Source organism: Diadema setosum, chromosome 10 (assembly GCF_964275005.1).
Source record: "Diadema setosum chromosome 10, eeDiaSeto1, whole genome shotgun sequence".
NCBI classification, from domain to species: domain Eukaryota; kingdom Metazoa; phylum Echinodermata; class Echinoidea; order Diadematoida; family Diadematidae; genus Diadema; species Diadema setosum.
The window spans coordinates 23,142,640-23,169,584 of NC_092694.1; the positions used below are offsets into that span (position 1 = coordinate 23,142,640).

A 26,945-nucleotide genomic window follows, 5' to 3' on the forward strand; every position below is an offset into this window, starting at 1 on the left:
TTGCATGGTGAATGTGGGAGAACAGTAGAGGATCAATCAGCTTCACTTCATTTCCAGTAAATCAGAAAGGTGTCTTGCTGAATTCAAAGGAAATATTAACAAACAAATAACTGACATACTAGTCTTTGCTCATTACTTCATATAAATAACATGTTTTCATTCCTAAATATCTATGACCCTCTGAATTTCTAGAAAATAGATAAAGCATAAATATCAAGTCTTCTCATACTTTAATTTTGTTTATATTTCTTGGAATTTTGTTGAGGACTTGCAGGCTTCAGTATACTATAATCATGCTTTTGTCCAAAAATAAAACCAATTTCTTTAAAAGACAAACAAACAAAAAAGAATTAAAGTCAGTCATTGATCAACTCCTCCATAGGACAATGTAAAAACACTGATCTCAAACCTCACCATCAATATGTGTGACAGCTGAAATTACAAAACCCTGGGTTTTCTGAACTTCTTTCGTCACACGAAATGTCAGCATTTTTCCGACTTGTACAAGTGTATAGCTCAAAAAGGTTTTCCCTTCAAAACAATAAATAATCAATAAAAATAAAGACGCAAAGTCTCAGATGAATTTTGAGTTGAAATTGCACTGTTTAAGATTTTTCCTTCCATAAAAGATCATTCATGTCCAGAGTGAGTAGTAAGCCAGTAGGAGTGCATTAGCATACAAAAAGAGCAAAAAAGAAGAAAAAGGAATGATGGATGGAATTGTTCAGAGTATGGTGTATTCTATGAAGTGTTTCTTTCTAATAAGCACCTTGAAGCATTTCACTAAAATGTCAGATACATTGTCACGCACAGAGTCAGACATACAGTATTTCCATGTAATGAAAGCAGCTGAGAGATACTGGCATACGTAAAGAAGGATAATTTCTGACTCTATTTACACAACCTTGAGGCAATGCTTGCCTAGCACATGCTCTTTTCAGAGAAATATAGATCTGCTCTATCGTAAGAATACAACACCTATCTGATTTGCTTGAGTGGTCATGCATGACCCCATACAACTGACTTGACATGTCTCAAATCCAGTTTTTAATCATTTTGTTAAAATAAACTTGTTAACCAAAGTTAGGTAAGTGGCAACATAGAGAGAGAGAAAAGAGAAAAGAGATTTTTTTTTCTTTTTTTTGAAGAAAAACCATAGATCTACTCCCAACTCTCCCAGTCATCGTCAAGGTCATCATCGACAGTCGACATCAGCTTCGTTGAGGCATTCTTCATGTCCTCCTCTGTGACCTCGATGTCGTCGAAGTCCTTCTCCCAGTCGTCGCTCAAGCTGGATTCTATTCAAGGACAACATTGTATGAAAACCCAAATGTTCACGACAGCATATTGAATGTCACAGCATACGCAAAAACATATGCTTGAGTCAGAGCACCTAAATATGTACAGCTTTACAGCACCTCTGAATATGTACATTTTTTTTTTCTTTGCTTACATACGAGGTGTTGAAACCCCAGACAGTTAAGACTAATTACACCAAATAGGCCTATGTTTAGTGCACAATAGCAAAATAACATAGCAATTGTAATTAATAGTTTTTCGTTTTTCATCCATTATAAAACAGCAATGTTCTCTGGACACTTGTTTTGCTTAATTCTCTACTTTTCCATTTCATAAACAATGAGCAATAAAAAACATTTCTTTTGTTTACACTGAAAATTCAACTTTTAAATGAAGTCAAGCATAAACATACCAGTCTGACATTTTGTTTCATTAAGCAGAGCTCCACACTAACTTTTTTTTGGGCGGCCCGATGTGGTCACCAAAATCATCAATTTCAAATTTTTGGTGGCCCGAGAGAAAAATTTGGTGGCCCGAAAAAAACAATTAAAACATTAAAAGTCCTTTCTTTTATGAGTCACACACTCACTGTATGCATTTATGCAATTTCTGCGCAAAAAGTTACGAATTTATTGACATACTTTTCAAGAAAATTTGGTGGCCCGAGGCGGGCCACCAAATTTGCCCTGTTTTGAAATTTGGTGGCCTGACTTTCATTTTTGGTGGCCCCGGGCCACCAGGCCACCGTTAGTGTCGAGCCCTGCATTAAGTATATCACTTTAGAACTAACTCTATGGGACATGTTCTGATAGGGAAATGATTTTGTTGATATTTTCGCACAACACAAACAGGATGAACTAAATACTTAAAGTACTACAGTTTGCCCACGAAGATTAGTACTAATTGAAATAATGCCAAACTCCCATCCAGTTTACAATAATTAACTATGCCTAAACTTCACAAAATTTATGCTAATGAAAGACCAGGAAGTTGGACTTGGCATTAATGCATTTAATCGAAGGTGTGACACCATCAGAAAGCATTCTATTTGTTTCACATTTGCAGTTGTACCCTCAGGCACACTGGGGTGTGAACAAAACAGCCTTACAGAATACCCAAATTTATGTGTAGATTGAGTGAATGCAGCAATATTAGTTGTAGAACACTTCAACGAAAGTTTGAGGAAAATTGGAAAATCTATTCAAAAGTTATGAATTTTTACAGTTTCTGTGCAGCCATCCCTGGATGAGAAGACTACTACAGTTTGTGATGTCACATATATGCAAACGATATAAAGAAAATACAAAGAGAATTCCACAAAATTTCATTCTTTTTGAAATGTACACATTCTCTGGACTTGTTACTAACACATGTTTAGGGTAACATTGTTTCCTTCAACTTTCTGAAAGAGGTAAGGCAAGTATTCTTTTGTTTTGAAAGAAATATGAAAATATGCTGAATTCTGTTTATATTTTCATATTGTTGTACATATGTGACATCATAAACTGTAATGGTCTTCTCATCCAGCGATGGCTGCTCAGAAACTTAAAAATTCATAACTTGGGAACAGATTGACCAATTTCCTCAGACTTTTGTTGATGCGTTCTACATATATTGCTGCATTCACTTAATCCAAACCGCTGGGTAAACTTGTCCTTCAAAATTGCTTTGGTGGGTATGGCATGTAAACAAGGTAAAGGCAAAAGGAAATACTGTATACGCCGTTATTTTCGCGAATGACAAGGTCATAGACATTTTCGCGAGATGTTGTTTTCGCGAATCGACGCCGACGCTTATGTTAATGCTCTATTAACAAAGCGCATGGAGACAATTTCGCGTGTTGTTAAATTCGCCATGCAAGTGCAATTCGCGAAATTTGCGAAAATAAAACCCTCGCGAAAATAACAGCGTATACAGTACATGTACATCATATTTCAGCACCGTGGCAATTCCACAGCCTCACCTCTATTGCTTGCCTCAGAAGCCACTGGTGAGGTCTGCTCCTTCTCAACAGTCTTGCCATCCTCTGCACCTGGTGTTTCCACTGTGAGTTCCTCAAGTTTCAGGGTGTCCTTGGACTTGAGGGTCACCATGTCCGTGTCACTTTTCCTTTCCATCTCTGTGGCATCAACAGCCTCCTTTGGTGGTAGGGACTCCGCACCACCTTCGGCTGTGGAAGACACTTGTTTGGGACCGGAACTGTTCGATTCTGCTGCTTCTTTTCTCTCCACCGATTTGCTTTCTCTGCTTGGTTCCTGTTTCTGCCCTTGTATCGTTTCCGGGTTTTCATCAGTCCTTGTTGAAGATACCGCCGATTCAACTTTCTGGTCCGTTGTCTCAGAGTCTGTTGCCGAAGTCATGGGCATTTGTGAAGAAGGTATAGTCTGTTCCTTGGCTGTTTGTGAACTTGTTTCTGAGTCCCGCATCATAGAATTCGATTCCACTGGTCTGTCACTTGGCAACTGTTCGGGTTGGTCAGCAGAGGATCGGTTTGGTTGGTCCACTTGTGACTTTGTCTCCCCCTCAGCACCGCATTCGCTGAGCCGCTGCTCCGCATCTTGCGGTAGGACGACAAATCGTTCAACTCCGGACTGGTTCTTGGTAGCTTCTGGCATGGTGTCCCAAGTTTCGTCTGACAGAAAAGGGATAATCAAAATTTGCCATTATAATGCATTTCATTTGGTAAACTGATAGGGATGTTCTTAGAAGAATTAAAACAAAAAACAACTCCTATCAGCATTTAAGGAAACTTTCACAAGAGAAGAGATGCCATATAAACAGAACAGCCACTAAAATTGGATAAAAACTGAGAAAGTTATTGAATTGTATAAATTTTGTTTGATTTTGCACAACAGCGTTACCATAACACAATAACAGATGAAAATAGATCTGGCAATGATGTCACTATCTTGTAAGAAACAATATAGAAGTGCAATGGCAGTTGTGAAGGTTGACCCAGAATTTTCTTTTCCAGAGAGAATGAGAGAAAATTTTGAATGCTTGAATGCAAAACAAAAAATAGAAATAAAAAATAAATGGCAATAACATCACCTCAATGAGATGCTGAACATTGTCACCTTCAAAAAGACAGGATGGAAACATGAACTCCTGAGACAAAGAGAAAACACAAGACTATGAGATACTGATGGACTGATTTCATGTCTTTTCTACAAAGAACAGTTTTATTCTACAGTCAAAGTAACAAGATCTTCCAGAGACCTTCATCCCCCCAGCCGAGGTCCTCCTCTTCAAACTTCTGTGATGACGTCATCTCGGCCCGCTCTTTTAGCGCTCGCCTCCTTGCCTCGTCCTGCTTCAGTTGCTGGACGCGGTATAAATAGCGCCCCCAGAACTCCACGTGGGACACGGCCGCCGGTACCTGTTCACATGGCAAAAAAACACATCCGCGTCAACATTTCCAGACACTTCGTGGTTATGGAGGTAGAAAAACGTTAATGACATTCTCAGGCTAAGAAGAGTTTGCAAGTCTGATTGTCATAATGTGGTGGAAGTCTCAGGAACAGAATAACTGCATACATGAACAGTTCCTTTCCAAAGGTGCTTAATCCATTTGAAAGGGGAAAACTTGGATTTTTATTTCCAATGCTTCAAAGTGTTTTCACACGATGACATTATGTCCCATAAATAGTATCATTTGATTTTTAAAGAATTTATATTTTGGGGGATTTTGTAGATTTAGCACTTTTTTGGAACAAAATTTAGGCACAGTGATGTACATCATGTAAAAGTTATTTTAGTGACTAGTTTCTGTGACTGTGAATTTTCTGGGATGATTTGTAATTTCTACCCAATCCCACCAAAGAATTTATATGCACAGGAATGAAACATTTCACAGCTTTTTTCTTAATCAAGTACTGTAAGCTGTTATTTTTGCATACAGATATTTTCGTGAATTAGGAAGTCACAGACATTTTCACGGGATGTTATTTTCACGGATCGACACCGAAGCTATCATGAATGCATTGCTACCATAGCGATGGCAACATTTTTGCGTGTTGTTAAATTCGTGATCCAATAGTGATTCGCGAAATTCGTAAAAATAACAGCTTATACAGTAATATGTGGGTGATCTGAAAAGCTACACAGGTAGGAAAACTATCCAGCTTGGCCTTACTCTGGGGTCAAAGTGCGTTCAAGCATGCATACGGCTCTCTGATTGGATCCTGTTGGACTAAGCATCTGAAACCAAACTGATTTTTCATTGCCTGAATTCTCCATTTTTTTCACAAGAATTTCAAAACATTTGAAGAGATTATTGTATGCAACTCCTAAATATGAGTACATTTCTTTCAAAAAGTCCAATTTGATCCAAAAAAAAAACTAGAAATGTCGCTACAGCGACTGGTTATACCCCCGCCAAACAACATTTCATAAGCTTTGGTCAAAACAACATTTCATAAGCTTTGGTTAAAAAACTGAGGAAGTAGTTAAATCTGCAAGATCTTTCCTTGATCTTCTGCCATTAATATGCCGTTACCATGGCAACGTACTTTCGGGTACTGTCGAAAAATGCGTCTTGCACATCTACAACCAAAGGCACACATCTGTACCAAGTTTCATGGAAATTGGGCAAAAACTGAGGAAGTAGTTTGCAACACAAAATTTTCCATCATTTTGGCTCATAATATGTGAGCTGTTACCATGGCAACATACTTTTTGTCACTGTCAAGAAATGTGTCATGCTGACCTATATCCTACGACAAACATTCAATATGAATTCCATGAGAATTGGAAGAACACTGATGAAGCAGTTTTGCCATGAAGCATTTTGCCCTATATTTTACCAATAACATGCCGTTACCATGGCAACGCACTTTTTGCCACTGCGGAAATATGTGTCTTGCACATTAACATATTCAGATGAACATCTGTACCTAATTTCATAAAAATTGATCAAAAACTGTGGGAGGAGTTCGCGACGCAAGATTTGTACCCATTTTTGCCCATAATATGCCGTTACCACGGCAACGTACTTTTGGGTACTGTCAAAAAATACGTCTTGCACATCTACAACCCAAGGCACACATCTGTGCCAAGTTTTATGGGAATCGGTTGAAAACTGAGGAAGTAGTTCGCGACGCAAGATTTGCAACGGACCGACCGTCCGCTGATTCCTATATACCCCCTTCAAACTTCGTTTGGCGGGGGTATAAAAATGGATTTGGCACCTTTTGGAGAGGAACTTGCCATATGCAGGGAATCCATTATCCTTCACAGTCATCAAGTGTAATAAACACAATGTAAACGAGTACCTCACTGGCACTGACAAAATAACAGTAAGTAAAACATGTGTCTGCCATGACACTCGACATGAGCCTGTTCAACACAATGTTTGCTCTTTAACCTTTTTTGTGCCAGGGGCTTTTGACAGTGTATACTATGCTACCGTTTTTTCTCCGGCACCCAAAGCACACAGAGGGTCTAGTACTGACTGGATTAACCATGATAAAGGATAGCTCTTGGGAGATTTCTGCAGGAAGCACCAACTTACCAGCTTGGTGTAGAGTGCTCGAACTTCGGTGTTGGCCACAAGCAGCTCGGAGATGTCGCCCTTGTACGACTCCACGTTGAAAGACTCCAGCCACTCACGGAAATCTGGGTGTCCATCGGGATCGCTGCAGTAGGTGGTTGGGTCGGTCTGCATGGCATGCAGGCGAGCCTGAGTGACGGAATATTGAAGGAGCAGAAAGTTTGGTACACTGGCTATTCTTCAGCAAAGAGTTCACATATTTACAGATTTTTGAAAGTGTTTCCCTTGAGAACGATATAGAAAAAGACCAAATAAAATACCAAAATATAATCACTGCAAATCCTCAACACTGGAATACCAGAAAATTTTAGTTTCAAGAAAGAAACCAATAAAGCGATATTACATATATGTTAGGAATGGTTCAACATCTTCAGCAAAATACAAAAAAGAAGCCCCCATTAGCTAGCCAAGCCTCAAAAATAATCAAACTGTTCACAAAATAAGAAATGTAAAACAAAAACACATCTTCCATCCAGCAGCCTCAGTTGCCATCAACTCTTAGTGATGGGGAAATATCATTGCAGCAGCTTTGGAACACTTTCTGAATTATCACAGCAACACTCAAAAGAAAATGATAACAAGTATTCAAAAGGAAATCATAACATGTATTCAAAAAATTAACAAATATTCTGAGGGCTAGCAGATTATAATACTACAAGTACTAGTATCTTCTATATGTGATGGCATGACCAGACAATACATTGTCTTTGAGAAACAGCCATCCAAGATTGACTCTGTACATGGTATTCCAAGTTAATCATAAGCAGAGGGCTAAAACAGCTGATTCACTAAGCTCTAAAATCAATCCTAAGTTCAATTGTTGATCTTCAGGACAATTTTGGGATCAATCAGTCCTCAGAAGTTAGGAACTGTTTCACTAGGCCATTTGGGAACAACAATATCTTGCGCCCATCTTGCTGTGTTCTAGAAAACATCTTGAATTTCTATTTATCCTTCCAAATTAGATCTGATCAGGATCTGTCCTAACTGTGGGTTCATCATTTGGCTTGATATAGTTTCCCAGTTCCCAAGAAGCAGGGCCCTGGACCTTAAAACAGCATGACTGGGTATGAAAGACAAAGTCGGTCACTCTCACCCTGGCCTTGTCAAAGATGTGGGGATCTTTCTGGGCAATGGGGACATCATCTTCCCCTCTCTCTGTCTTCTCGCTCGGAGTGAGACTCTGGGAGAGGCCAGTCAGGAGGTTGGAGAAGCCAATTTTCATCCGGGCAGTGGTCGTCACGTCATCCTCATCCTCAGGTACCTTTGAGAGATGGATTATATATGGGCATTCTTCTATCATTTTAGTCATATAAATCATATTATATTGTAATACGCACAAAGAGAGGCTTACTAATCATAGATATCACAATCAGAAACACAAAGACACATGGAACTGGTAGATCGACAACCAGACAACGTTCATAGTTTCCCTTTATCAGTGATACTGTATGGTTCTTTCCACAGGGAATAATTTTCCTTGCATCGGATCACAATTTGCTAAGCATTTTTACATCACTGCTACACAAATTAACTTTTATGTAGCAGTTTTCTTCCATAGAAGTGTACAGGATACCATTTGAAATATTGTTCATCAGCTGAAATTGCTATCAAATTTGAGTTGGAAAATTATTCCTTTACAATAAAACTTTTCTCTTCATTTTCAAATTATGAACCACATAATGCATTGCAAAAGAAGACACAAATGTGACTGAAAGATACTATAATTCCCTGTATCTTAAAAAAAAATGGTTAAATTACCTTAAGTTTCTCTTTGATTAGTGTTGCTGTACTGGCGGCTGCTTGAGCTGTATCTTTTTGGATGGTGGATCCAAACTCACCAAGATCCTTCTTCATTTGCTCCAAGGCCTGGCCAGACTAGGAAAGAAAATGGGTCACAACAATATAGTAAAGACACAGACAAAATATGTATGGAAAAGACACCCCCCCCCCCCCAACACACACACACACACACTGAAACAAACTAAAATCACAAAACAACAGCAACCTTTCCAACTTTCAATGAGAAAAACCGCTTTCAATGCATAACCACTTATTAAAAAATTACCTTTTTCATGTTTTATTTTTTTCTTGAGTTGAGGCAGGATTTGGAAGTCTGTCATGCACAGGTTTAGCAATTTACTGGTAGTCTAAATCTCAACTTTCAGGAGGCATACTTGTTTGTATTTTTCTTCCTTTCCTTCTTTTTTTTTGGGGGGGGGGGAGGGGGGTGGCTATTTCATGATAGAGTCCTTTGCATCCTCCCTCCATAATAAACTCACAAAAGCAATTGTCATTCACACGATCATGAGTGTTTATTGTCTCATTTTTTTTTTCTCCCAGTGATCAAAATGGTTGTGTTTATCAAAATGCATCATTGGCAGATCTTTTCTTTTGCTTTACAAATCTACATACTAGGTAACGGTAAAAGAGGCATAATCCAATATATGCTAACACTGAAGTATTTGAGCACTGACAAATTACGATTTAGATATCAGAGTTGCATCAATTATCCGTATGCATCAAAATACAGAACCTATTATACATGTGTATAGGTTCTACATGACTTTTACATTTAGATCATCAACACTTTTTGTGTTGTTTCAAAGTGTATAAAGGCAGAAAATGAACGCTGTAATGGGATCATGCAGAACACCCTCAACTGAGTGATGTCCAGGTGTACCCTTGTACAGTAGTGTATGTACAAAATATGAACAAAACCTAAACTATGGAAATGTGCAGGACACTCAAGTTCAGCTACATTCTATACACTATAGACAGGAAAGGAGAACACTGTAGTAGGGTTGTCATGGTATTATCATTACTAAGTGTTATAACTTTAGAAAAAGTCACAAGTTTTATAAATCATCTCACTTTTACCATCTTATTTTTTCAAACTTCTTTTCCTTTCATTGAAGTTCATTTTGCACATACGTATCCCCCTTCTGATCACCCTGGCTTGGGCGTGTTGGGACTCAAAAACATGGCAATACAATGACAAGAATGAATTGCAAAATCATTTGAATAGAACACTCAGAACAGCTGATGATTTAACAGATGGACTAAGCTTAAGAATTTCAACTTCAGGAATTCCTGTATGGTGTGCAATATGTCACCATCATTTATTTCATGTTATGGTATGTACATCCTACCATGCATCTGACTGGCTTTGCACTTTTGCTTTTTATACTGTTGATGTTGAGGTTTGGACTATATGACTTTGTGTACATGCATGTATCAGCACCCGCACCAAGGTTCGACCTCCCATGCCAAGGCTCAACTGTGCGCAAAAGCATACATGGGTTTCTACATGTAGCAGGCGGTCAAATTTTGGATAGCGTTGTGTTGTTGTTTGACCGAAAGATTGGTCTGTATCTGGTTGTCGGGGATATGTTCCACGGAGACTGCGTCTGGCTTCGTGCATGGTGGATCCCCTCCGGAGAGTGATAACGTCAAAAAAATAAAAGACTCCTCCGGACAGACGGATCTTTCTATGTTGTTGTTATGGTCAAATTATGGGCAGTTTGCATTAGAATTCTACCTGTTACAGGTACACTGACTGTTTATCAATATCAGCATCCATTGCACTGAGGCAATCCTGGGTTTTAACTGTATAGGGGGTCTAAAGTATTTTAGTTTCCCTAAAGAAAACCCAGGATTAGGAATGCAGAACTGCCTCAATCGTGTGTCAATTGAAATAAAATGAATTGATCTGTTGTCAAAAGCTGAGAGTGAGAGAAGATCATCTGGTTGGATCAGTTTAACTCAAAGGAACCATTTAAAGGTACAAATCAAATGTTGCATTCTGAAGCTTTCTTACCTTCTCCTGGACAGTTTTCAGCCAGCCTCCCCAATCGTGCCCCCACCATCCACCCGCTTCCTCGTTACTGCAAGGCAAAATCCGAAGAAAGGCACTGGTTAGCCAATGGCAGCTGCAGTTACATTACAATTTGTATATGACTAGAATATCTTCGTTCCAAAAGTACTGGTACTTATACTGATGAAATCATCAGGAACATATAAATAAGCACACTATGAAAAGTTACGTGCAAGGACTCACCTCTCGGCCATTTTGACGGCCACAGTACAGCACCTAGCTCAGCTCACAACCACAGATATAGCTTTTGTTTTGATGATGCGATGATGTATGACCTTATGACGATCACCACACGCATATAATACTCTCATAGCATGCATTGTCGTACAGTTTGTGATACGTAGCTCGCTGGCTGGCAGTCCTATCTTAGCTTTATTCGACCGTAGAGGGAGCTCGATAGAAACGAGCAGAGCGAGTTGATAGATAGAGTTGCGACACTGGGGTACAAAGGTCACGTCAAATAGTTCCCCCTGGTCGTCGATGTCGACTAATTATTTCTACAGGGTTTTCACATAGGCGCGCAGTACCATACGGACCCAGCGGCAGTGTGAGATGCATTGTTGCTTGCGACGGGAGTGTGACTTGTTGAGAAAAATGTCGTGTTTTTACGGCAATCATGTCAACTTAATGAAGTAGAGAAAGGAGTACTTACTGTCGAGGTCAAGGAAACGGATGCAAACAACCTGAAAGGATGAAATATTTTCAGAGTTGTTTTAACGCTCCTGGCTGATGTTGATGGGCTCACGTCAAAGTGTAAGGACGGAGTTATCATGTAGTCCCACTCCTTTACAATTGTTGTTGTAATTCAAAATCCCGGGGTGTGGGTCTTTACTGTTGTTATGACGATGAGGGGAAGCTATTTTGCACTCTCGCGCAAAACCCATGCGCGGAGCGCGTAACTCTACTTTGCGCGAGCCACGGAGCAAAATAACAATAAATGCATTGTTTGCGTCATAATAGGGTACGCGGTTTTCTAAAGTCTTATCGACATCATACGACCAGGGGGAACTATTTTTAGGGATTGACTAATCAGCGCGAACTTCCGGTGTCGCAACTCTATCTATCAACCCGCTCTGGAAACGAGCCATCGATCGTAGTGCTTTTTTTTTTTTTTTTTTTTTGCATTGAGCTATAACATACTCAGGAGGTCGGTGCAAGTCAGTGGTCAACCCGAATATTAACAGATGTGCGTGTATGCGTACATGTATCATTATAATGTACACGTGTATATCATATAAAAAAATGACTATCTAATAACAGAATACTTTCCTTCAATTTCAATTTTTAAAGAAATTAAAGTGGGCTGAATTTATGAATTATAATTGTTTTGAAGTCAACCCATTCAAGTACCTTTGTTATTAATATCAGAAATTATAAAGAATCTATTCAAGAAGCCTGTATTTTATTTCATTGAAATTCCTAAAATGCATTACCTTATGTTTTGACTTCCTTACATGAATATTACAAAATTCCACTTCAAGCATTAAGAATCGAGATATTACCGTGATTTTGTTCAATACATTTTGTAAATTAGGAATGAACGTTTCTGGGCAACAACATAATTCCTTCTCCAAAATGATTATGATATATATCACATTCATATTCTTTGGAAGAGGAAATCATGTCACCAGAAACGTCCATTCCTCATTTCAAATACGTTTACACTGATTATATGTAAAGGACCTAGTAAATTATATATATATATATATAAGTAACAAAACTGGAACAAAGTTCATGCTGTATCACCAACGGTTTATTTCTGCACACAAATTTTCGAGCGTCTCGCCGCCCTTTCTCAAGTGTTGATACTGAGAGAACAATAACAAAATTAAGCCATAACAATATGTTGCAACCGTGTTGCCAAGGATGCGCGCTTATACATGTTGCAACATATCGTTATGGCTTAATTTTGTTATTGTTCTCTCAGTATCAACACTTGAGAAAGGGCGGCGAGACGCTCGAAAATTTGTGTGCAGAAATAAACCGTTGGTGATACAGCATGAACTTTGTTCCAGTTTTGTTACTTATCTTTTTATCTTGCCAACACGTGGATTACCTAATCAACATATGAAGAGTTTGTTCGCAAAAATCGATAAGTCCATTTTTGAAGATTTTAAGTACGGACTCTGTCATAAAGTACAATAAAGTACAAAATAATACCTTTTAAATGATAAATTGTTCAGTACATATAAAGGTACATTTTTGAAGTTATGGTCAAAAGAAGCAAAAATTTTCTTATTATTCTCTTTATTTTTCTTGACCTTTAATCGCAAATATCTCCATTTGGCGAATATGGACTTATCGGTTTTTGCGAACAAACTCTTCATATATATATATATATAAGATATATCTTCAAAAATAAAATTGAAACCAAGTTCATATGTTGTAATCACCAACAGTTTATGTCGGCACACAAAATAATTTTCAAGCGATTCTTGGAGAAAGAGCGAATTGCTCGAAACATTGTGTGCCGAAATAAGCTGTTGGTGATTACATGAACTTGGTTTCAGTTTTATTTTTGATGATATTATCACACCAACACATGGGAAGTTACTAAAGGTCCAGGGGCGGATCCAGGAATTCCGTAAGGGGGGGGGGGGTGCAAACAATATTTCTGGTGTTACTTCCGGATTTTAATCTCATTTTTCCTTTTATTTCTTTAGTTTTTAACAACAAATAAAGAGGGGGCGTGCGCCCTGTGCTTCCCCTCTGGATCCCCCACTGAGGCCTAATCAACGTTTATATCATACACATGTAATTATAATAAGATCAGCGCAAACGTCTTGTAAGTATCGTGTGTTTAAAATCTGTTCCGTGTTCCGTATGTCATTATTAACTTTTCCTGCAAGTTTCATCCAAATCCGTTGACAACTTTTTGAGTTATTTTGCACACTGACAGACAAACAAACGCTGATGAAAACATAACTTATTCCTTGATGTAATTAAGATGAGTATTTATCCTCACTGTTTAGGAGTGTAGGAGAGCATTTTATTTTATAGATATACTGTGTAAACATAATCATCGCATATCCTCGTGCTTCCAGTCATTTCTTAGCAACACATACGCTCCAGAGATAACATCAACACCATCAGTAAATCAACCTAAAAGAACAATAGGGTAATATCAGGCGAACAGATCGTGGATGGTCCAGGAAACATAACGTAATGGAATTTTATAGAGTTTGACATAAAAACCGTACTCATTTCCACTCAAAATAAAGTTGCTTTTTTCGGGTCGTGGGATGGTATTGATCGCGAACCAAACTTTGAAATTTTAGCAGTTAGAACAGAAATAACATTGTGTGTGTGTGTGTGTGTGTGTGTGTGTGTGTGTGTGTGTGTGTGTGTGTGATCTGGGTTGCGGTCCCAATCGAACAGATTCGTGCAGTTTTTGCCAAAAGGCGAAAAATACAGCGATCAACGAATGGTGACAGTAAAAAATTTCAACAGTTTTATATCCCTATATAAGAATTATAATGCACTGCGCATGTGGAGTGCTATATATACAGGCCCAAAGAATATTGAGTGGCCTTGAGATACAAACTATACACCATTCAAAACATGCGCGGTTCAACTCTTATCACAACAATCGCCACCCAAAAATATTCCATGTTTTAACAATGAGAATGCTGAATCAAAAAGACATGACCCTGATCGTGACGCAATTTTAGAGATTTTTGCTCATTTTGCTCAATTTATTCATGACGTCATGTGTGGAAAACAATATAATAGAGAAAATATAAAGAGAATTCCACAAAAATAATTTTTTAATGAAAATTACACATTCCATCAACTTGATACTTAGATTATGTTGAGGGTATAGTAATAATTCCCCCTGCTTTCTTACAGTCTGCTTTCTTCAGCCTATTGAAGGAGGCAGACTTAAACAGAAGAAGAAGAAGAAGCGGTTAGTCAAGTGTTCTTTCATTACGCTAGAAAAGTGAAACCATGTTGGATTTTCTGTATATTTTATTCAAATTGTTGTCCACACATGAAGTCATGAACTAAGTCTAAGTAGTCTCCTGATCCAGTGGTTCCAACACCAAAACTTTCAAAATGCATAACTTTTGCATCGATTTTCCTGAAACTTTCACTGATGTGTTCTACCAATGTTGCTGCTTTCACTCATCAATCCACATATCTCTTTGGGTTTTGGTTTCCTTTAAAAATCCCCTGATCACTACCACAATTTAATCATTTTTTGTTCCTTGTGTCATTCAGGGATCAACTTTTCCTGCAAGTTTCATCCAAACCCGCAACTTATTGATTTACTTTGCACACAGACAAACAAACAAACACATTATCTTGCACACAAACAAACAAACAAACAAACAAATTATTTTGCACACAAACAAACAAACAAACGCCGATGAAAACACAACATCCTTCCTTGGCGGAGGTAAAATCACTTGTCAGCATGTTCAAAATCCCTCGTTATTAAAATACTTCGCCCATTTTTGGCTTGTCATAGATTTACAATTACTCTTTCACGCGAAAATGCATACTGCTTTGTTGACCGTGCAAAAGGCAGGGGGAAGTCTGCATGCGATCTGCGGCGGGCGCGAGTGTATGTGATATATACAATAGTGTAGTACCGAGTGCACAGCTAGAAGTCAGGGAACCCTAGTGTAAACATGACTGTACTGAAGCAAGGGTGTGAGCACTGTCGTCTGGTTGAGTCTCATTTACTAAAATGGTTTGAGCATTGCCGATAACTTTGCTTCCATTTGGGTTCGACCTAGAATTGAGCTGTATTTGGTTAGAAATCAGAATTACGCAGAAATTCATTTGAACTGAAGTGATAACCAGTGCAGTGCATTGTGTTCATTGCAGTCAGTTTGCTCGGCTGTCTATACACGGTAGGGCCTACTCCTCGATCTCGTCTGTTCATAGATCATGCTCATGTTTTGTGTAGGTCCTAACGTTAGTGATCAGTAGTGATCGTCACCACCGCACGGGAACGGAGTGAAGCCTAAGGTCAGACTCGCTCAATACGCAAGATGAGCAACCCAAAATATTATGGGAGCCGGACCGAAATAAACTCAAAAGGACGGCTGGGTCTCTCAAATGGTTCCCTTGATAGCAGAGTTCTACGAGAACGGAGTCAGCAAGGACAACCTCATTCCCATGCCCATCATCATGGGTCGAGACAACAATTGCAGGTAAACTTTTAACTGTTAACGTAAAAGCTAACAATAACATAGGCCAGGTCTAGTGACCTGTACTTGTTCTCCTCCTCCTCCTCCTCCTTCTTCTCCTTCTTCTCCTTCTCCATCTTTTTCTTCCTTGTCATCTTCTTCCTCTTCTTCTTCTTCTTTTCCTCCCTCAATTTATGTTGGAGATTGACGAGTGCAGTGTGGGTAGCAGACAGATCTTTACAGTGAGGAGTGGACACCTTCCCAAGATTAAATTTAATCATAATCAAGGTCAAAGGAGCAGAAGAGTTGGAGAGATTGAGATTCGATCTGTTAAAGGAGTTTAAAGATAAAATTGATTGAGCACATCAAGATTTCATTAGTGTTCTACATTTCTAATGTTACAGAGTGAGGCGGGGTTTTCAGAGGGGTCATAACTAAAAGTAAAAAAAAAAAAGAAAGTGTGGCTTATGAAATAAAAAAGTATAGAATCTAAACTGAAAATTGGTCTGGGTGCAATAGTCATAGGAACAAGAGGGGTGGTCCAGTACGAGCCCAGTAGGCACTTTCTGTTCCGTTTGATAATTAAAACAAATTGTCCAAGGTTTGACCTCCCGTGACGAAATTCGACCACACGCAAAAGCATAGGTTTACTTTTACATGTAGCGGGCGGTCAAATTATGGATGCCGTTGTGGTTGAATTATGGGCGTCTTGCTTTAACCCGTTGAGGACGAGTGCCGAGTATACTCGGGCAGGTGTCTATGGGAAATGCGTGTTGCAGTGAAATCTAACCATCCTCAATGGGTTTAGGAATGTGGAGTTTAAAGATCATTAAAATGGATGAAGCACGTCGGGATGTCATCATTACACAGACTGAGGCCAAGGTTAGGGTCATTGTGGCATATAGAATAAAGTAAACTGAAAATTAGAAATGTGGCTGTGGTCTAGGTGCAAGAGAGTCATTGAAACAAAATAGGGGTGGTCCAGTACATGTAGGCACTAAAGTTTTGTTTGATGAATTCTTGGCGGATTCCAGTGGTGTGGCAACAAAATGTACAGTCTCATCTTCCTCTTTGCATAGTAGGCATGTGGGGTCCACTTCTTCTTTATCTTGTGGAGTCTCGTTTGCAACAGGTATGTGGATGTCAGGAGTTGGGCTCTTTACGCGTATATCAAGGCCTGCCAGATGATATGGGATGGAGGGTTTGAGGGGTAGAGTATCTTTGAGTTGCTGTGGGTCCAGTGTATCCAGAATGCAAGTGAGGGTTTGAGATTGATCCTTTCTGTGAGGTCCTCTTGGCCCAAATTCACGATTTTCAGGTGGTACAATGTTTGTACATGTTAAACCATGGACAAAGAACATAATAATGTACATGTACAAGTGTAGTTTTGTATGAGGCTCGAAATGTCGTATGGCCTATTTCGTTATGAAATGTTAACAATTTGTTAATGAAATAGTCATTTTGTCAACGAAATTACTGATTTCGCTTGTGTTGCTGAACAGTGATAGTGTTCCTATTAATGAGGGGGGTGTGACATGAGTTGGTTAATGAGGTCATCAAGCTTGGCCAGGTTGTACAAAATGTATTTAGTTGAGAGTGAGCTTCAGAGCAGCGATAAATAGGGTGTTGCAGCTTACTACATGCACAAAGGTACAACGCTCAAACCTTCAGTGATCTCGTCTGAGGGTTTGGCTGAGCAGTAGTCCTGAGGTGTTCACCAGGTTGTGTTGTATTTTATAAAACATTGTTGCTTTCACTAGAAAACTGAGTGTGTAACAGGTCCCAGTCCGGCTTGGATAGTAATGGTGTGGCAGGAGTTGAGTGTCTAAAGTCTCAGATAACAAAGCGGGCAGCAGCTTATTGTACCTATTTCAGAGGCATGGATTGGTAGAAGTAACTTCATAAAGCAATTTTAGGGTTCCAGGCCAGTACTCCATACTCAAGTTGTGGGTGGACAAGGGACTTGCAGGCTTGGGCTTTCACTTCTTGGAAACATGCCGACAGAGTCATCCACAACAGACTGCTTCTACAAGAATATGTACATTGTAGGGTTTGGTTGGCTTTGGCAAGCACAGACTGTCTTCACAGACAGTCTTCTTATTTTGTGATTCTAGAATTTCATTGTCCAACTGTATCTGATGGAAAAAGGAAGAAAAGAAAATCAAGTCTTCGTTTATTGTTTTGTTTTTGTTTTTGTTTTGTTTTTTGTTTTTGTTTTGTTTCTTTACACTTGACATCAACCAAACTTGTAAGAATAAGGATCAAGGAGAATTATCACAAACAGTTAAACTAGTAATGGCAACTAATATACAATCTGTTGTTCAATGTCCATGACATTGAAAGTTTATTAAAGATAATGTGATCTGTGTCAAGTAAGAAAATGATGTAATTTGTTTGTGTGCACTTTTCAAGCCTGTACTTGTAAGCAAGAAGTAAGAACTGAAATGGGCGCTGATGGCGCACTTTCATGTCCAGATATACAAATGTATACATGTACAATATCCACCAAGTCATGTTTCATCTTTACACAGAAACAAATTTGTTTGTAGCTTTCTCCTTTCTTAGAAGTGTTGCTATGAAGGATACCATTTGAACCCCAGCTGAAGTTGCTAATCAAATTTGAGTTGGAAAATTATTTCTTGAATCAAGTACAAATGTACAGTATGTACAGTAACTGTAAGTGCCAAATGTTGGTCCCATCAGCTATAATACAATGTTTTTAAAAATGGTTAGAATCTGGTACAATGTACATGATATGTAGTTCTTCATAAACCTACGGGTTTTGCCCTGATTTATTAAGTTTTCCTGTTCAAAGATCATTTTTGTGCAATAATATTTAGTAGGCTTGTAGCTTGCTATGATTTATTTCCTGAGCTCTCTGTGACCTTATGACACTATACAGTACCTAACCACCAGTGGCAAACATGTGATACAGTGAAATGTGTAGGGGCTTGTTCAACTTCGAAGGAGTACAGCAGTTATTGTACACAGTATAAAAAAATGAAAGAAGACATTTTACCTAGCACAAGATTTATTGTATCCACACTGGAACATAATTATCACCTCTCGTTCACTTCCTGATAATGGGGCCTGAACATTGATCCAAGGATATGCCCAAGGAAGTAACTTCATCTTTAGTGCAGGGATGTTTTTGTCCAGCATACATGTAGGCTGTGTACATACAACAATTGTACAATGGACCTTCTAGAGTCTTTTTTGAAGTGCATGTTACATGTATGTTCCCATGTTGTAGCCACAAGCTAGTGAGACATAGTACAATGTCATTGAATGTCTGATTTGTTTACCGTCACACTAGATAGGACTTGGCCACCATAGGGAAATTAAATGGCAGAAGTAGCCACTATAGACAGGTGACCATTATAGACAGGTCGGTAGCCATTTTGAATTTCAACATTGCATTTAATGATAGCATGAAATACCGCATGTAGAGCAGCTATAATATGGAGATTTTGTGTGTGTGTGTGTACAATTAACTTCGATATTATTAGCCTGCTTCTGTTCTTTTCATAAGACTTGGATGAATTCACACCACGAACATAAAATTTAATATATTCATTGCTGATGTTAATGGTTTAGCTAAATTTTTGTGGCCGCTATCAATGCAGTTAGAATTTTCGCTGATTTATGTGATGAAAATCACCGATGAATTGCGCAAGAACTACAGAAAGATCACGCAAAAATCACTTACAAACCACACACTTTCAGCGCAAACATTGAAGGCACGCAAAGGCCCCAAACAGAGCCAATACGTGGTTGTGCAAGACAACTGAGGTCCACGGAATACCATGCATAATCTGCGCTTTATCACTAATGAATTGAGCAGGAATCGTGCATGATTCGCGTATGAACGCGATAGAGGCAATATTTTCACGAATGATCGCTGATATTCCACGCATATTTTGTGCATTGTTTGCATAAGAACTACGCAAACTATGCAAAAATTACGTAAAGCAGCGCAGTAAACTGCGTAAACTTTTACGCGAAGCCAAGTTTTGAGCTGCTCAAAACGTGGAATCGCATTTAAAGCGCCGATCCAGCGCACATCGGCGGACAACTATGAAGGTTCCATGTCAGACAAACTCATGAAATGCGCAAATCGCGCATGTATCACGTACAAATGATGTAAGGCTCGAATTTCTTACGTGATTCATGTGTTAACGTGACTTTTGGGCAGTGTGACCGGGCCTTCAGAGTGTATGTACAGTGTAGTGTATAACAGAACAGTAATTACTGTACAGTGATTTAAAAGGGAATTTCCCCACAGTGCAGTTCCACAACCCCATCTGAATTAAGCAAACATTGTTCTCAAAGTTATAAATCTCAATGCACTGAGTTTGCTTTGAATCTACAGGGTTAAAGCATGAAGGTGCTATGTGGCAATCTTGCTGTTTGTGATTGGGATGCCCCATTGCATTCTGTATTTGCAAAGGAAACTAAGTAAATGGTGGTAGCACTTCCTCTTGACCTGTTGGTACGATTAACACAGTATGTAAGAAGAGATGGGCATGTTTCTTAACCTGTTCTATTTGGGAACCTGGTGGCCTGCGTTTTAAGTCTGGGCATTTCAGAACTCAGTATGGAACGGGTTAATGCGCATTGTATGCATGTAATTCTTGAATGTATTCTCATTGATACAATATGAATGTCTCCAGAAAGTTGACAGCAAGAATCCCTAATAATTTGGTATGATTTGTGGCATTTAAAACTACAATTGTACTACATTGTACATTTGGATGATGGATTTCACAATTCATTACATTAATGCATTTATTTGAGTGTGTGTTGTGTTTGTTATACAATTGTATGTGTGTGTATGCGTATTGTGTACTTTGTGTATATGTCAGTGTACTGTCATTAAAAGGGTGTATTTTACAGGGATACCATGGTACACACTTAAAGTTTACATAGTATACAACAACGTATAACAAAATGTATGTGCTCATTAAAATCGAATTAACTGTAAAATGTGCATTTGAACCATGATATGATTTTATGTGTCGCAAGTCTTTGATTAAAGAAACAAACATCAGGGAGAATGCATTTTCTAGTACAATGTTTATCAATGTACACAATCATTACTGTAATTTGTCATTGATTATGATCTTTCCTTCTCAAGTGGTACTTTGTAGGGCAGATTGTTTGCTAATGATTAATGAATCACATATTTATTTGACACACTCTATTCTGCAATGGCATGTACAGAAGCTTAATTTGCCAAGCCCATTTTAATCAGCAGTCAGTGGTGGGCCTTCCAAACTTGACCTCCCAACAGTACATGTCGTGTACACTACATAAGAGTAAATGACAGGCCCAGTGAGGTGTACAAATTGTAGCAATGTGCCTCAATCTGACAGGAAGTTCATGGTGACACAGTATGGATTATGAGGATCAGATGAAATTAATCTACATCATATGTGTTGTCAGTGAAGGTCATACAATCCACTTCAAAGCAGCCCTTTTGAGTAAAGCCCTGAAACAATGGCATCTGCTTATACCACTAAGTCCATGAAGCTGGAAGCAAATAAGGCTATACCCCTTCAAATATCTGAAAGTACAACATAGTATTGTATTTAGACTGTACCTGTCTTTACGATTTGTCGTAATTTGCTGATGTGATAACATGTACACAATATCATGCTCCTGTTCTTGTTCATTATACACTTCACATATTTCTTGACCTCTGACCCCACAGAAGCCCTCAAGGAGCAAGAAGTCAGTCTACCTCTGGACCACGGGAGATGTTCTGTCATGGCTTCAAAAGAAACACCGGGAGTACCTAGACCTCTATGGTGGTCTCTTTGAGGAACATGATATATCAGGTATAAATACAATAATACATTTTACATACAATTCTCTCTTCCTATCACTCTTGGAAAGTACAGTACCTGTGTGTGCACTGTAAATATGAAGAGAAGATACACTGTACAGTTGTATGGTACATACATTGTATGGTGCATACAACGTACAATGTCAATGTTTACATTGACAGGGCTGCCAACTCTCACGCATTGAGCGTGAGACTCACGCAATTCAACCAGTTTTTATTGTCTCACTCTGATAAACGAAGTCTCACGCTAAACCCCCAAAATGGAATGTACATGACTACAAAAATAAATATATCTCTAAATTCTCTGATATTCCAAATATCGATATGCCCAAGCCCAAAATTTCGAGATTTTCCGTGCGGGTGTAAAGCTTAACCAATAATAATCGTTTTCAGTTCACGCGCAAAGACGAGCTATTGGATTACGATTGGTTTCTACCTATACCACGTGAGCGTAGCTTGTACTTTTGGCAAATTACAGTACATGTATGGCTATGACGTGTGCTTTACATCGCTTTACATACACTGACTGTGTATGTAGTACGTACGTACGTACGGCCGCACAGCAGGCCGCCAGATGCTAGCCAGGAGGTCGCTCCGCTCCCTCGCAGTGTCTCACGCCAAACTCTCACTCAAGGTTGGCAGCCCTGCATTGACCTTAAAGCCACAGTTCACCATTGTAAGCAGTGATTAAAAAAAAATGATGGAGTTATCACCTTTGATGCACATGTAGATTTCAGTGGTATCACAAAGCATCCTACCATAAAAAAAAGTTCACAATAAAGCCACACATTCAAGGGGATATCACTAATTTTCTCAATAAACCATAACTGTGGATCTATGGTTTATTCTAGAAACCACTTCAGCTGCTTATTGCTGCTATTGATTCTAAAGTGTCTGGGAAACCTGTCAGAACATTGTTTCAACACTAGGGATGTACAGTGTAACTTGAACCTCATGATCATACATTTGGTTTCCTAGACGACTTTGTTATCCCCTGAGTCTGTCAGAGACGGGAAGTGTCAGGTGTATCACCATTTCTTGTCCGTAATTGTGGTTTCTCCTTAGAACACGAAAAGTCCATGTATGGAGTTTTGCAGCCATAAATTAGCTCTTTAGTTGTACATGTATGCCTTGACAAGAAATTGTACTTGTGCATGATATAGCCAGTGATTACAATGTACAGTAGATGATAAGCTTCTCTTTTCCATTCTTGTTGTCTGCTGTCTGTAGTGTTTTGTATTGCTTTTTGTCACTGCAGTTTAGAACAGTTTTGATGGCATGTGAAATGAGATTTAGATGTAAAATGATCATTTACTTTTGTGGGCCTGTGTGGAGAATATGCCCGCTTCAAACTTTTAGCCACATTATATTTAAACTTAGATGTCTCAAAAACATTAGTTTGGTCATCTTCCCCAATCCCTTGACTTCTTGTCGTACGTATGTGTATTTTAACGTGCTCCATGAAATGGATCACATACAAGTATGTAAACATGTATATGAATGATATATGTAATGCAGAATGCAAATGTGATTATGAAAAGATGACAGACCTCAGCCTTCCTCAAAAGCTACTGGGTTTGAGTAAATAGTAGTGAAACAAAATCAGTGGAACTGTTCAAGTTATGAACAAATTGAGAATATTGTGCCCACTTCATACAGTACATGTATTTGCACATTCAGGTTTGTGTCAGTATTGTGCCTTGTGTATTGGGCTTGCCCTGTTGATGTAGAATGCTGAAGAATGTGAAGATCAGTGGTCCTGTGCCCCCTTCACAAATATTTTCAGTTGCCTCTATTTCTATCTTGTCATTAACAGGCAAGGCCCTGGTAAGATTGAATGAGATGAAGCTGGAAAGAATGGGTATACAGAACAAAGAACACAGGTAAGAAGAGTATTCATCCTACCTGCCCACCCCCCCCCCCCCCATGTACACCAGTGTGGACCCACACATATACCTTTTTATGCTTTTATTTAGCCCCATCCCAAGCATTTGCCAGGCATTAGCCATGATAGCTTGACCCTGGTCTTTCACTAATGGTTTTATCATGCATGCAGACTGGAAATTAAAGGGATCATATAGTTTTGGTTGAGACCTAATTTCATTTTTCAAACATTTTTGGTAAAATAATGAGAAACCTCTTATGAAATGTGAAAGAGCATGTAATTCCATGAGGAATTCAACAGTTATTTGATGAAAATTGGTTTTGAAATGGCTGAGATATCCAAAACAGAGCGATTCTATTAAAGTGTGGGACCTTCTTTTATTACAATTACTTTGTTTTACTTTGTTTTTTGATGTTTCAGTCATTCCAAACCCGATTTTCATCCAATAAACTTTGAACTCCTCTTAAAATGGTACACTCTGTACTATTTCATAAGTGTTTTCTTGATATCTTGCAAAAAGTTACAAGCCCAATTCTTATCTCACCAATACTGTACCATCTCTTTAAGACCAAAGTTTGAGCAGCTGTACCCAGCGTTCGGACTCACCCAATGACTCTGCTGTTAATACCAGCTATGTTGCCACCTTTCACAGGAGTATGACGCCAAAATATAGTGAAGTTGCTTTAATTCGTACGGTGTAAATGCCGGGCAGCACAGTCATCTTTTTATACTGCTTAGATTTCAATGTCTTGCAATGCGTGCACACGTCCCCTCATAGAATATGAATTCTTTGTTTTGTACAATTCACACTGAAACGTATCCTGATAAGTGTAATCAATTTTGAGGCCAAAAGTTGATATGTAAGTGTGTAACTCACACACTTGGGTACACAAAAACATTAAATCTAAAGCTAAAAATTTTTGTATTGCTGTTTGCAAAATGCGAGCCATTTCCTGCATAGGCCTTCATGTTCTGTAGCCTCCGGCTGGGTTTTATACAGTACCAGAAGTCAATCCAAATACAGTGAGATTTAAATCAGATGGTGCTCAAAAATATAGTCTAGATGTACTTATACAAGTATGCTTTCCTTGAAGACTAAATGTGATAGAAAATGAACAGACAGTAAAAGTAGTAACATGTACAATGTAGCGTTGGTTGCAATTGGTTTATAATGCAAGAAAGACTTTTTACACTTTCAACTTACGTCTTTTGTGTGAACGTCAATAACCTCTGCTCTGTAGGCCTAGTAATGTACACTGTATGTTATCGAGAATACTGAATGTTTGTATACTGTATTACATAACTGTGACATTTGTTGCACTGTATATTTAGTACATTATTTATGTAATGTAAAATGTTATATTTGTTATTTCACCGTGTTCACAGGACTGACATTCACGTTCACATAGTGCGACTACGCATCAAGCACGAACAGACGGAGCTGAAACTCCTCAAAAAAGGAGACAGAGGAATTGTGGTGCAGAGACCGTGACCTTTGACCTCCAAAGAGCCTCGCACTGAATACCGAAGTTGTCATCTTCCAGTGCAGATGACCATCTGTGACATGGATTGGAACATTTTGTGACTTCTTGATATTCTGAGCGTCACGCGTCAGACACTAATTACCAGCAATTAAACAAGCCTTGACTGTCTGATGGCATACAATGTACACTGTACTGAAAAGATGCATATACCCTGTTGGGATTACTTGTGTGCTGCCTACCAAAACTTGTAAGAGCTGTGCCAGTTCCTGAGAGTCTTTTTGAAAACAAACAAGATCGTAAAGGATGGTATCTGTACTGTGGATGGACTCTGTTGTTAAGTGTATCTTTAAGTGGCCACATCACTTTTTTTGTGAAGTTCTGTGTGTCGATGACCTCAGCACTTGCGTGCACTGCAACACTTTTATGTTAGAAGGCACAAAAGCTGTATGAATGGTGGAGGGCTAAATATTGGACACCCAAATCATTACTTGAGTGTCATCCCTAAATGCTGTCAAACTGCTGAAGATGATGTCTTGACGGATGAACATATTCGGTCCACTTACTTTAGTGGGTGGGTGTCTTATTTAGGGCATGATTTAGCACTGATATTGCAAGTTCTTTTTGTAGACTTTAGTTGTCATGTGAAGACAGATTTTGTTGTCAGAGGTTTTGAAGTATTTCACAATGGAAGAATTTTAGACAGTATTGTCTTGATGCATGATTCAGATATTCCCAGTGTATTGTGACCAAATACTGGAATGAAATTCCCTAATTACAGGCAAACCCCGTTACAACCAGAACGGACACAAGACGTTCTTTATAGAACAAGGAGATTGTCCTATAAAATTCACAATTTTGCTTACTTTGTCCTTTTTCACAAGATTTTGTTATAAAGACAAAATTCTTGCAGTCCTGACTATTTTATTTTTACAAATACACCTTCTTGACTTGCATGCACATTGGTGTTTTTTATCTTTAGTGTAGCGTATTTGTCGTGTTCAAGCACACTGTATTTCTTACATGGAGGTATAGGAACTGCGTGTCTTTTTTGATGTTTGCGGTATCAGAAGGTCACCATGACAAAATGCATGACAAAAGAGAAGAATTGAAACAAACTGTATTCCTATTAACAGAAGAGCGAGGTTTCTGTGACAAGAGAATGTGCTAAACCGAAACTGAAGGAGTTGTTCAGTGAGCTTTGTGAATTTATAGAAGTTTCATGTTACAACTAATCATATATGAAAACCCATAAAGTGTCATTATATGAAATCTTTATGACACTGCGAAGAAGCCAACCGACAGCTTTCATTTTTGTGCCATTGATAAGTATGAGTGGCTACTATAACAAGGGGTCCTGTTGCATTAAAGTTTAGATCAGACATACTGTAAGTCTCTGAGTACTAACTGATTGGCTGATACCTGACTTATGTTTGATTATCTCAAGTATGTATGATTGTATCTTTTTATGCAACAGGCTCCATGAGGCAGATTTGTGAGCAGATCTGTCAGCAGATTTGTAGTAAAGCTGGAGAAAGCATTTGAATTAGAGTTTTGGAGTACACATTAGGGACATATGAATGAGGGTTTTTTGTCCCCGCCGAACGAGTTCGAGCAGGGGACTATGAAACGGGCTCCGTACGTGTGTGTGTCCGTGTGTCCGTCCGTCCGTGCGTCCGTCCGTGTGTCCGTCCGTGCGTCCGTGTGTGCGTCCGTGTGTGATCAAAATCTTCAATTTGCTACTTCTCTGTCATTTATGAGCCAATTTTGATTCTGTTTGCTTTATATGATAGCACTACATGGGAGCTTTAAAACTTCTACACAGAATTTCAGTCGTGACCTTTGACCTTGACCTTTGACCTATAT

General features: G+C 38.8%; 2 protein-coding genes across 2 annotated transcripts; one reads left to right on the forward strand and one right to left on the reverse strand.

Annotated features, from left to right (window-relative positions):
• Positions 1-869: 869 nt before the first annotated feature.
• Positions 870-10,971, reverse strand: LOC140234539 (BSD domain-containing protein 1-like). The gene is made up of 8 exons (XM_072314578.1): positions 10,911-10,971; positions 10,671-10,737; positions 8,612-8,728; positions 7,947-8,114; positions 6,812-6,979; positions 4,519-4,678; positions 3,263-3,931; positions 870-1,298 (listed from the first exon to the last, which is right to left on the reverse strand). Exons 1-8 carry the CDS (start codon positions 10,919-10,921, stop codon positions 1,162-1,164), a joined length of 1,497 nt encoding a protein of 498 aa, XP_072170679.1. The 5' UTR covers positions 10,922-10,971; the 3' UTR covers positions 870-1,161.
• Positions 10,972-15,357: 4,386 nt separating this feature from the next.
• LOC140234157 (protein aveugle-like) lies at positions 15,358-26,659 on the forward strand. The gene is made up of 4 exons (XM_072314232.1): positions 15,358-15,889; positions 21,579-21,705; positions 23,530-23,596; positions 24,985-26,659. Exons 1-4 carry the CDS (start codon positions 15,728-15,730, stop codon positions 25,088-25,090), a joined length of 462 nt encoding a protein of 153 aa, XP_072170333.1. The 5' UTR covers positions 15,358-15,727; the 3' UTR covers positions 25,091-26,659.
• Positions 26,660-26,945: the final 286 nt, after the last annotated feature.